Below are 13,003 nucleotides of genomic sequence, written 5' to 3'. Positions count from 1 at the left end.
GCTTCAGGAAGCTTGCAAAGACTCTCAGACAATGTGTGGCTGTGAAACGTGTATGTAAGAGCAAATTATGTCCTAACTGAAAGATGATATTTAAGGTTGAGGGACTGTCAGTGCTTCCAAGAAGTTCGGCACACAGAAAAGCTTATTTATAACAGAGAGGACGCATACAGGCTTTCTGGGCAAAAAGGGCAAATATATTTCTTAACAGCAATGGACAGTATCTCAGTGTATCACCAACATTATCTGTGCAAGTTTTCTGGGTTTCCCCAATCCCAGTTGCACTTCTAAAAAAGTATAATTTATCAAAGAGCAGGAAAAAACCTCAATATATCTGGAATGCCTTCTGAAAAGAGTTCATCCAATACAGGAATTCTCTGTGAAATTAGCCTAGAAATCTGTTCAGCTTCTATCTATGCACAAATGTCTCAAGTGAAAGTACTTTAAATAGTCGGTAGTGACTAAAAACAGCAGACTAGAGTAAGGAGGAGACAGCATCAAAAAAAAAAAAGACCCAAACTATGACTGAGCTGTGAATGGAAGCAGCACAATGCCAGTTATCTGCTGCACTGGAAAAGCTGAAAAGCAAATATATATATGGCCGAAAGTTCTCACTATGGAAAAAGAACCCCTCTAGTAGAGGGAAAGCCCCTTACCTGTAAAATGGCTTCAAATATGCTGTTAATCATCACATACTCCAGGATGGTGTTCTGGCTAATGTTATCTGTCACCTGAGTACAAACACATGTTTTAAAATCTCATTTGAAGCCTCTGGCACACACTAGGACTACCAGACGGACACATTTATCCAGAATCTCACACTTCGTCAGCAAGTCAAGGTGTGACTAGCAGTGAAGCTAGACATGAAGAAATCTGTCCTGCTGCCCATCCCTCTCTCTGGCAAGAACATGACCCATCTACAGACTGATATTTTACACAGCTGCATGACAACAGCCATCAGCAGCTGAACAGACTGCTACACTGGTGAGAGAGAGTGAAAAAATACAGGGTCTATATGCTCCACTGAGCACTTTCCCATTGCATAAAGGGCAGTAAACACCTCCCCCACACTCAATTATCTCTTATCACAGACAAAATAGTTTACAGTTGTCCATCTCCAAGAGATGCTGTTTGTTCCAACTTCCTTATTCTTCGCATCCTCACCACTCCTGTGTACTCCACAATTCCTGTCTTTCCTCAACCCCTCTCCTCTGATCCCTTTCCATTTATCTGAGACTTCTTAAATATCTCTTCCCCTAAAAAAAAAAAAAAAAAAAAAAAGTGCTCCAACTGACACTTCTGCCTGTGTCTCTCCCCTTTTTGCCCCAGTTGGCACCTATCTTATGAGGTCAAAATAGTCTGTTAGTCAGCATTGGCACTGTGGTCAGAGCAAGGATGCGCATTCTGGGCTGACCCTTGTTCTCATTCACAAGTTCTTTCCCCTTGTTAAGCTCCACACTGCAGCATTCTGCTCAAATTTTGAGACAGTTCTATCCCTCAAGATGTGGCTCATATAAGCCTTTAAGTTATACAGCTGGTATTTCTTTACCGTCACCAAGCAGAGAAGTAGTTTCAGACACAAGCTTTTGAGGCTTTCAGAACCTTCTGCACAGAGAAGCGAGTCCAAACTCTCCATCAGATTCTAAAGAACAACAATCACATTATTTAAAAGTAATATTTAAAATTACTTGGAACATTTGTTATAAACAGCTTTTTTGGGACATCCAAATACATCAATACAAAGTCATGTTATTCCAGAATCAATAATTGAGCCATTACTACTGTTACACAGGCCATATTCACACTATTGGTTCTCAATGTTGTTTCGTGCTACCTACATTTTAATGACCACTGGCCTAACACCACAATCAATTTCCAAGAATTTTCTCTAGATGCATGAGAGATTTTTGTACACATATAACAACAGATTTTATTCACCAAGTAATTCTAAGCTCCACAGATATGATCCTCCTCTTTGTTTCTAAGACATTAATAACAGTGCTTTCTTTTTTCAATATTCCATTTTACTTACAGGCATCATGAAATTTTTTGTAAGCAGCACACCTCCAATTTAGTAGTACATATATTAGTTATGACTAAAAATAGACACTATACAGCTGTTGGACAGACATTCATACAGGTTTTCCACATCCTAAGTGACAGGTAATAGTTATTCTTAAAAGAAAAATGTAGTTCTGATAGGCAAGTTACTACTAAATATTTTCCCCAAATGTACTACTATTTGTAGAAAGATGAAAAATTACCATTTTTTTTAGAGCAATGAATGATACAAAAGAAATTCAGCTTTATCACTGGTTACTTTGTCATTTCCCAAAACTCACATGTTTACAGTGAAAAGCACCAATAGTTTTAAATTGTACATATGCTGACACCAATGTGAGAACAAGGGATATGACTATCAGCTAAAAATCAACCACAAGGTATGAGGTTCAATACCAGGCACTAATGCCCTGTGACAGCCTTTTCTGGCTTTAAGATTTCTTAACCATAGTGACTGCACAGCATGGAACTAAAGGAAAAGAAAGAAAAGTGCTATGTTGTATTACTAACAAACACAGAGAGTCCTAGTGTCTTTACCTGCTGTTAGCTGGTAAAGAACTTCAGAGCAGCTGTTTGTAATAAGGGCCTGGAATATTTTCCCCAAAAGTTGCACATTGGTAGACACACCTGTCTACAAATCAGCCCCTGCAAGACGGCTGCTGTGCAAACTGTTTCTCTGCATTGCCAGGGCCTCACCTTCATGCATAGCTCTGCCTTATCAAAACCCACAAGCATGTTGATGATGTCAAACCCAGAAGTGGATTTGTTCTTCTGATGGACGCCCCGAATCAACGCACACAATGTCTGCAAAGGGAAAAAAAAACAGAGGGTAAGATGTAAGGCAAGACCTGTAACTCAATAGCAAAACCTGCCCTAAGACCCATTCCTAGCACTGGCAAAACACAGATATTTAGATGAACACCACCAGCCTAGAAGCCATACGTTCTCTCTGACCTCTCCTCCACCTCTGTTTTTTCTAAGGAGGATCTTGGATACTGAGAACTGAAAAAAGTTAGAGAAGAATACACTGATCCATACTTTTTCTGTTTGTTCACCCTTCCATTTCACATTTCATAGCACTTCGGAAAAAGGTAACCTTACTGCTTCTTCTGTCCAGACCCAGTTTGTACCAGACAGGACCACGATCTTTGGAAAACAGCTAAGCGTGGCTTTAAGGCAAAAAATACTGATCAGAAATTGCAAGGCAGAAGCAGTGCCCAATACATGGATAGGCATGTCTTAGAGCTTTCCAGATTTATTTCTTATTTCAAGCATAGCAAATACGCATCCATCCACAACACAGCTTATCACATTATGCCTGTCCAAACAGCAGATGCTTTTCCTATAGGGAGCACAAACTTCTGTTTGGTTATCCACACTGCTCTACTAAGTCTGACCAATAAACTGCCCCTTTGTCAAAAAAAGAGGAAAAAAAACTTCTCCAAGGCTATCAGACAGCCTAAGTTTTGCTGACTGCTGCTGGGATTCTAAGAACCTTCCCACTAAACATAATCTTTCACGTTCCCTATTGCAGGCACCAGGTTACAGGTTCACACTGCTCTAGGAGATTGCTGGCAACATACAGGTGTCAGCACGCTGGGATTCCTGTAGACACTCTGGGAAATCTATGGCCAGTAAATGTCTTGTTTGTCCCAACAAAGGAAAATTTCTATGGTGACTTTTATCATCAGGTCTGTGATGAGGGGAATGAGCAGGAATATAACCACTGAAGTTTTAGACTCCACCTTAAATTCACCTCTGAGAAGTAACTAGTTTCAGAAGATGCAAAGCTAGAGACAGATGTCTAGGAATCAGCAGACCTCCAGAACCATACAGAAGCAAAAGGGTAAGGTAGACATCCTTTTTTTCATTACTGTCAGTGATAGCATACTTGGCTCAACGTGGCTGTTCTCAAGAAAAGATTGCTTAAATAAATTTGGGTTTCAGGATCACTTTCCACATGAACACAGCCTTATTAAGGAAATGCTCTCCCAAGTCAAGCTCAGGATGTGATACCTGGTTCCTATTTACACTCACACAGCAGGATTCTAGACTTGACCCCTGGCCTAGCTTTTGCCAAGAGCCTGAATACAAGTTTGGGCATTCAGAGCTGGGCTAGAGCATCTATGTAGCTATTACTACAATATTTAGTAGCATGGTTTCAAAATAATTCAATAATAATAATAGTAGTAGCTTTGGTATGAAGTAACCTGCAGGAAAATGGATATTAATTCTGGGTGACAATTCTTCACAACTTCCAATTGGAAGGCATCCAGCAGGGACAGTCCTCTGTATAAATTTCATTCTAACTACTCCAGAGCTTTATTTCATTTTCGACTCATATGGAATTCACAAAGGAGGCTGAAATAAGGGAGAACAGGAAAAAGTAGGATACACAAAGCTACACAGAGCACTCTTGAGCCCCCAAACTGACAGCCTGCAGTGTGAACAAACCCCTCTCGTCCTCCCCATTGCCATCCACTTCATCATGCATCACCAGGTCCTCCTGAATTCTGAAACAAACTATTGTTCTTAAAAGACTAAAGAGACTATGAGAGTTTCTAACTTCCAAAGACAGTAGCAACTGCTCTGTAGACATCACATCTCCTCAGAAGCAAAGAAGCGAGCACAAGATGTTTGATAGCAGCAGCAAATACATTTCCCCATCAGAAGCAAAAGGGAGCATTCCCTATCTCTCAGCATGGTACCTGTAATGCATTGACCACTCTGATCGGGTGTTCCTCACCCAGTGCCTGGATGCAGTGCTGAAACAAGCAGTTGATGTTATCTTTTATTTTCATTAACTCCTCCCCATCCAGAGCCTCCAGCTTGCCTTCTAGATATTCCAAGTTGACCTGTCAGGTTAAGAAGCAGTTCATGCACGTTATACAACTGCTGACACCTTAGAAACACAAGTTCTTGCACGGACAGTCTGCCACGCCATAGGCAGAACAGCAGCATCAAATCAGAGGATGTTCAATTCCTGTTACCTTCATCAGAAAGAGCTCCTCCCAAAACCTCGGGTTGCATTTACTGGGGTCCTCTGTCTGAAAGGGAAAAGGAACAGCCATGAGAGCAAACACGAATAAATCATTCAGGCAGAATTTAAAGAAAATCATTACCACGAGTAACTCAGAGGCAGCATCATCCCACTGGATGACCAAGTGGTCTCACAGTAGACAATTCTGTCTACTACACAGACTCCAAGAAATAGGACAAACAGAAGCAGTTCTCACTTGGGATGCCTCTGTTTATTTTCTGGATTATTTTTTGATAAATACGTGAGAAGTCGTGACTTCCCATAGATCACATATGGTCCTGATAGACAATAGGTCAAGGCGACATTAAGGAAGAGAGCAGAATGCAGATCTTTGCATGACAGCAGGAGAGACTGAAGTGTGGGCCCACACCATGCAGTCCTTACCTCCAGAAAAGAATCTGCCATGCAGAGCCCTCAGCACAAACTAAACCAAGAAAATTTAACACAATGCTTTTGAAATAAAGAGATGCTCAAGTCTTACCATGAAAATCTCATCATACATCAACACAACCTTCTCCTTCAATGGCTTCTTGGAGGCTGAAGATTTCCGGAGCAGCCCACCTTTCTTCTCTGTTTGGGCCATGCTGTATACCCTGAAGGTAAAAAGAGACAAAAAAGGCTAAGGAAACTTGAACTTTTCTTCAAGACATATCTGGCCTGCCTCAACCATGAAAGACTTTTTCACTGCACTGAAATACTAGTAGTCTCTCACAAGCTGAAAGTAGGAGCTTTAAAAACTATACCAGATAAGAAATCAGATCAAAGGCACCATCTAGTCCTACATCCCTTTCAAAGAAAGAAGCAAAAGTCCAGCTACAGAAAGACACAGAATAAGCTGCTTACAGATCAATTTTCTTAATTCTTCTCTGTCAGAAACTGATTCATGATCCAGACAAATGCAGCTGACATCTACAAAACTGTAATTTTTTTTAACTCATTGTATGAACTGTGATGCTTGTTATCAAATTGATATAAAGTGCTTTTTGACGCTGGTCAAGCCTCAAGGACATCTTGTGACAAAAAGCTCCTGAGACTTCTCTTATCTGTTTAATTTGCTGCCTACCAAAGCACTTCAAATTCTGCTTTTGCACTCTGAGGCGACGTCCAACATTAGGAAACACTTGGCTGCAAAGCCTCCCTAAAGCACTCCTGCCACCCTCACTCATCCCTACCTCTGCACCTTGGCATCCCTCACCTATGCCAGCTGCTCTGCAAATCAAGCCAGAGAAGCATCCCAGCCTCAAAAACATCACAAGTGGCTCAGTTTTGGGAGGAGGATGAAGGAACACATGGACACAGCTTTGCAGGGATTTTTTTTTTTTTTTTTTAACAGATGAATTTCCTGATCCATTTGACAAGAAAGGGGTTTCTAGAAACACAAACAGGTTTTACTATAATTAAGTGGTGTCTCATGGTTACTGGTTATCCCACATTAAAAAAAAAAATGGAAAGGAAGTATCGTTATTACCAAATGATCTGTTACACAAACTAACAGCCCTAGCTGTAGTCCTGAACCTTCTGACAGTCAACCCATTCCAAGGGCTGAGAGTCTGAACACGACTTGCCATGTACTCTCGACCTCATGTCTGATGCTACAAAGCACATCACCACTCTGACCTTGCAAATATGTATTTATCTGCATCAACAGGCTTCTCTGGCAAGCATCGCAGCTTTAACACTGTTCTAACCTCCTCCAACACTTCAGCACTGTCAGACGTACTTAGCAGAAAGGGAATGCCCTCCCTTCTCGCATCTCTGAGCTCCCAACCTTTCTCCCATTCCTCCAAAGGCAGTTACTCACACAACAGTGGCATACCTCAGGCAGAGGCTTAAGTCATGCTCCAGAAAACCATGGGCAAGCTCTTGTGGCAGCTGCACTCAGCCACGCTAAATTATGCACAGAGAGGTAAGTTCAGTGCAGTCTCCAACTCCCCAGAGCTTCCTGAGCTGGCAGCTGTGGAGACAGCTTTGGATTCAGCCTTCAGCTCCCAGACCACTTGAGCCCCTTCCACAACCGCAGCACGTTCAGATAGGTCTTTCCCTCAAAGAGCAGGTTCCAGCAACTACTGAATACCAGTTCCAGATCTCTTCCGCATTCTTTCTACTGCACACAGCTTTTGATTGTCTTAGACTACAATTATGTTCTCAACTAAGACTTTCCATGCTCCCAGAGGAGGTTTTTCACACATCCATCCCTTGAGCCATAAATCTCAGTTCCAAACAGCAGGAAAACCTCTTTGGGGCTGGAGAAACACTGCAGCTGCAAAAGACCCTATCCCAGGTGTGAAAGGCAAGAGATTTGCCTGGGTGGGGAAGCAGAGGGTAGGACAGAGAGCAGCAGATCCCGCACCTGAAAAGCTGAGATTTCTGTAGGAAGGGGGAGAGGTCTTCTCGCTGCCCTCCAGGAGCGGAATATGCACAGCTGGCTGGTGTGTGTGCTGGGGTGAGAATGGAAACAGGCCTGAGATTAACAACCACTGCACTTTAACCTTCTGTAAACACAGAAATTATTGTAGCCTACTGTAGCCTAGTAGGTCTATATATCCAATTACAATGGAAAAAGGTTTCAGCCTAACAAACAAAAAAGAAAACATTATTCAATCATCTTGATAGCTTCTCTTTTACAGACTTCGCATTATTTTTAAACTGTCATGGGAAATAAGACATTATTCTAATTAGAAACATAATTGGAAACAGGGAGAAATCTATTAAAAACCAAATGAAGAATGATGTCACTTTTAGCCTAGCAATACAAATCTTACCCAAGATTGCACAGAACAATTCCCCAACTAGAATTGTAGGTTTCTGAATCTAAAGCAGCCGCCAGCCCAAGCATACAAACACATCCATCAGCATGCTTCTAATTGAATTACAGCTAATGAATCCCAACGTCAAAACCAATAAACTAACTCTCAGTGCTTCTAGGTCAGCGTTCTCACATCAACTGTGTATATGAATGGGAAGGGATCAATACACTCTGCTTAGTCCCTGAACTTTGAGGGCTGCATTTTCATGCTTCTCCTACATTTCCATAAAGACAGAAAAAATCTAAATCCCACAAGACACAAAGGCTTGATGCTGGGTGAGCATCAGAGGGATGGCATGATCATGTGAAAATTCTAGTGTCTGTCAAAATGGGATTTAGGATTCATATTCTCTTCACCAAAGCTGCACAGAGCACATACAAAGAAGACTGCTAGAGGCAAGGATTAAATAATGTTCTTGTTTATAATTTGCTGTTCTACAAATGAGCATATGGAGGAGCAAGGGGAGAAAAGTAAAAGTTGCCTTTCATGCCAACGCTTTATTAGGCTGTGCTTGTTTCATAACCTATGATGATCAGGCTGTACAAATGGCTTTTTCTTTTCACTTTATGCAATTACATTTTCAAGATGTCATAAAGACAGAAACAGGAAACTCCATTTTGCTAATGGGGACCTTCTAGGCAGCTGCAGAAAACAACAGTTAAATGCAAAAAACATCCATAACTATGTTGTAGAGGTGTCAAATTATCAGGACGTCGTGACAGCTTATGAAAAACACACTGAATATGTTTAACAATTATCCTTTAAATGCATCACATTTTAAAAGCATCACTGCATTTTCCACATTGTAGGCTCAAACGGATAATTTATCCTGACAGTAGGTCAGTCCCATTAACACATGCTGCCGAGTGAACCTGCTGCAGTCACTGCATGGGAGAACCAGCCCTCGGGGCCAAGAGGAGCACATGCACAGGGACTGCTGGAACAGCAAGATGCTTCATCTGGAACTAAAAGAAACCTCGACAGAGACAAAACACGAGTCTTGGCAGCTCAAAGGCAGAAAGATAAAAGCTGTGGCAAAGAGAAGTTCAGGCCAATTCTTGCTTTATCTACCATCAACCCCAGGATCAGCTGATCCGGTCAGCAAGAAAGGGATGAGCACATCCAACCATCCACCTCCTTTCCATTTCATTCCAGAACTCATAGCAGAGATTCCAACCAAACATGTGACATTCTGATGAAGGGATCTGTCAGCTTTTTGTTAGGATACCCACAGGATAAATTAACTTGACATTTTGAGTCTGAGGTTTACCCAGACACGTGCACATTGAAAACTGTGGCTGGTCCACACTGTCACTCGGCTCCCATACTAGACATTTTTACTACATAGATCATCTTATAAGAGTAAAAATACTACCGCAGAGAACACAACACTAATGCACATCTACACTGTAACCACATCAGGATCCAAAAATTATAACTTCTATAATTTTGCATGCAGCCGTTCAAGCACTGTATTTTGCATTTAACTGCCTAGGCTAACAAACCTGAAACTCTTCAAGATTACAGATGCATATACACAAACCCCACATACAACCAAACAGTAAGAATATTTTTTTCAGTATGGGTGCCTCAAAAAATGCACTGTAACACTTCTTGGCTAAATAAAAAGAATACAAACACATGACATAAAATAGTATTTTCACATATTGACTTACTTAGCAAACCACTTATTCCCTATCTGAAAAAGGCAGTGGAAACAATGTGATCTATATTAGTGTATTAATGCCAAAGCCACAGACCTCAGTCAATATTTATGAAGACTCTGAATAAGAACTGAGGTACTTTTGCCCTTAGAATCCAATATTCCTTGGCTTGCCACGGCTACAAAGATTGGACTCACCTGTTTAAGTATTTCAAGGTAGTAATTGCCACACCACCAACAACCACCCGCACCTGGGACCCAGTGCGATCCCACTTTGCCTTTCAAGGCATTTTGCAGGTATATCACTCAAGTCTAGAGGAAAGTTGTGCAAAAAAGATCCCGATCATACAAGAGAGGGGGAGATAAAACTGCCTAGAAGTTAACCTACAGCTTCTAAAGCAACACACTATAAGCCAAGTAGTTATTAAACTTTTCAGCGCAGTTCCAGGAAAATCTTGCACTCAATCCATGTGATGAATCTGCAGAGCCAATATCAGACCTGAGCAACGGGCAGTTAAAACACAGGTTCCAGCACTGGTCCATGACCAGAAGCAACAATCTGCACTGTGCACACAGGTGTACAAATCCCAATGCACAGACAGCATAAAGCTCCAGGATCAAAACCCCCTGGACCACCGAGCAGCATCCTGGCAGACCACTACTGAAAACTAGAGAGAAGGAACACGTTGGGCCAGATTTTGTCAGGGCTTTAGGAACCACTGTGACCAAATTTCCACTAGAAGCCCTTTTGCAGCTTATGCTCTGCCAACTCTCATGTTAGCAGTTATGGTTCATGACAGGAGGTCCATATTGCTTTTTATGTTTCATCCATTCTTTACAACTTTATTTGTATACTGTCCATTGGAATGAAAACTGCTCAGACTGTACCTTCCTTGACAACTGTAAAGTGCCCAACCCATCAAGAAGGGAAATGGTGACACACACAGCACACAAGCCTTGGATCCACATAGAAGAATTAACAGGTGCCTTCATGCAGTATATAACAAGAAATAAATTCTGAGGGTGTGCAGATGACAAAAACCCACATAGATCCTACTTACTTCTCTGCAGTACAAAGCAACATAATCTCAAGCACAGTCCCACTATTTGCATTTTTACTAGCAAGTCCCTCCATCCCGCTCAGAGAAGTAGTGGTGTATGTGCTTCTACATAGTACAATGTAAAGTTCCACCAATACTAACTTAATTTTCTCTCCTTGAAAAACAGGAAAAGCAGCTTCCTGATACAGACAGAGCCACAGACTTCCTCCCACTACACCTGCTTTAGCAATGATATAAAAGAATAACATCCAAGTTACATTTTTAACACTTCATCCATAATTGCCTTTCACTTCTAACTGTCCAGTTAAAATAACACCCAATCCATCAACTTCACACCATGAACTAGTTAAGCTTCTTCCTGTCAAGTCCATCTAGACAAACGTCACATGCTTCCACCTCCATCTGTTCACACCATTTTTCCAAATTAATTTTTTCATTTCACCTCGTTTCCTTTCTGTATTCTCAGATACAATGCCCAGTTCTCTAATATCAGAAAGTCTCTTTGAGTTTTCATGTTCCAAGCCCATCAGAACCCATCCCACCTAGTTTAACCATGAAATATTCCGCATGGCCTTTGCACCCAAACTTAAAAAGCTTATGCCACTCAGAGACCTTTTCAAATGTCTTCCTTCTGAAGATAAACACTCTCCCGGTAACCTTCCCTGCCCTTTTCCCCAGGGTTTCAGCTGTCAGTGTGGACCCAAGGCCCATCGTGAACACAGCAGAGCTGCGTGACCTTGGCCCTGACTTCTGAGGAAGCTGCTACCTTCTAAGAAAACGCAGAGTAGAGCCACATCTAGATAGAGAGGTAAAACTGCAGAGAGGTAACATTTTTGAGGCATGGACCATTAGTAGCACAAGCACTCAGGAGGAAAAAACACAAACATAAAAAGGTATAAGATCTTTAAAAAACAAACAAACAAGCACCAGGAAGCCAGAATACAGCAACTCTGAGAGAAGCTGACCCCTTCCCTCCTGAGGGATGTCTGTGTGGCTGCCTGGTGTGTCTGCAGGGGTGGTGAGCAGATGAATGCCTAGCCTAGCAGCTCATTAAAGCCTCACTGTTTCTTTTGTGCAGACTAGCCGATAGCTCTTTAACATTTTTACATTCTACATACCCTGCCTGCAGAGTCCCTCTGCACACAGCAACAAGTGCTCAAAGACAGATGATTACGCTATTATTATTGGAAAACCAAACAGATGTCCTTTTCCCCCTCTGAAACTCCTCTTAAAAATTTTTGTAACACTTCCTACTAGAGCTCAAACAGCTGTTGAACTACAATCACCACATATCACAGCGATCCAAATAATCTTACTGCTTTGCATATTCCACCCACCTGCTCAGCCCAAATGGGCTCTCATCATATATTCAGATTACAGCCTCTGCTTAAAAGCAAACTTTCTTACGGTGACACACACGACAGGGTTTTGACTGAGGCTGCAAGTTTGCTTAGACAGCGACCTGCCTCTGCCTTTAGCACCATACACATAACAAGCTCCCACTCCTCTGCCATTGTTTACAGCTCCTCTCTGCTTCACTTAACACAAGTGCCCACAGGACGGTGAGGTAAACCTGGGAATTAGAATGACCAGTGGTCAAAAAAATATGTCCTGCTCGTTCTTTTCCTAGAAAGAGTTACCTTGAACCCAAACCATTCCAGCAGCCAGCTGACACTGCGGGCCAGGACCAGCCGAGCCAAAGGCCCGGGCAACCCCGGCACTTACAGGGACAGCGCGGCAGTAACGTGTCGATACCGGTAACGGCTGCGCTGCAGGAGCGGGAAAGGCCCCACAACCTCTTCAGCCACAGACTCGTACTAAATCACTCCCGCTCACCCGCAGGTGCCAGGAGGCGGCCGGGCCTCGGGCAGGACAAGGCGGGCAGCGAGGGGCTCCGGCACGGCACAGCCTCACCGGCCCGGGAGAGCGGCCGTAGCAAAGCCGAACCCCCAGCGAGGTGCCGCCAGCACCGGCTGCCCAGCGGGTGGGCTTGGCTCCCCAGTGGCCCTGAGAGCCGGGTCTGCGGGACACCCCGACGCGGCCACCGGCCCCGGGCGGCGGGCAGCGCCCCCGCCCCGCGGAGATGCCCTGGACCGGCAGAGCCGCCGGTGCCGCCCGCTCACCGAGCGCAGGCCCGGGCCGGGGCGGCCGCTCCGGGGGGCGGCGGGGGCGTGGCCTGGCCCCGCGAGGTGGGGGGGCCTGTTCCACCCCCCGAGCCCCAGCACTTACCTGCGGCCGAGCCGATCCCCTTCCCACTGCGCAGGCGCTGCGCATGCGCTCCGAAGGGGGCTGAGCCGCGCGGTCCTAGCGCCGCCGGCACCTAGGGTGGGCGGGGGGCGCTGTCAGCGCCGGGACTCGCCGCCGCCGGTTCCCC

General features: G+C 43.6%; 1 protein-coding gene across 4 annotated transcripts in view; it reads right to left on the bottom strand.

Annotated features, from left to right (window-relative positions):
- Positions 1 to 12,997, bottom strand: part of ARMH3 (armadillo like helical domain containing 3) — a 128,300-nt gene extending 115,303 nt beyond the window's left edge. Inside the window, exons 1-7 of one of the 4 annotated variants that reach the window (XM_082052890.1) lie at positions 12,859 to 12,997; positions 5,580 to 5,691; positions 5,049 to 5,105; positions 4,767 to 4,913; positions 2,755 to 2,862; positions 1,547 to 1,639; positions 654 to 728 (exon numbers count right to left, since the gene is read on the bottom strand). In XM_082052890.1, coding sequence (XP_081909016.1) covers positions 654 to 728; positions 1,547 to 1,639; positions 2,755 to 2,862; positions 4,767 to 4,913; positions 5,049 to 5,105; positions 5,580 to 5,681 — 582 coding nt within the window. In that variant the 5' untranslated portion in view covers positions 5,682 to 5,691; positions 12,859 to 12,997. Of the gene's footprint in view, positions 1 to 653; positions 729 to 1,546; positions 1,640 to 2,754; positions 2,863 to 4,766; positions 4,914 to 5,048; positions 5,106 to 5,579; positions 5,692 to 7,448; positions 7,515 to 12,269; positions 12,289 to 12,465; positions 12,834 to 12,858 lie in introns of those variants that run through there. The other 3 variants (XM_082052891.1, XM_082052893.1, XM_082052892.1) reach the window with 3 other exon arrangements.
- Positions 12,998 to 13,003: the final 6 nt, after the last annotated feature.

This window comes from Streptopelia decaocto, assembly GCF_964273445.1.
Source record: "Streptopelia decaocto genome assembly, chromosome: 5".
Taxonomy (NCBI): Eukaryota; Metazoa; Chordata; class Aves; order Columbiformes; family Columbidae; genus Streptopelia; species Streptopelia decaocto.
The sequence above is the reverse complement of the archived record's forward strand: the minus strand, read 5'-3'. Positions and strand labels throughout refer to the sequence as shown.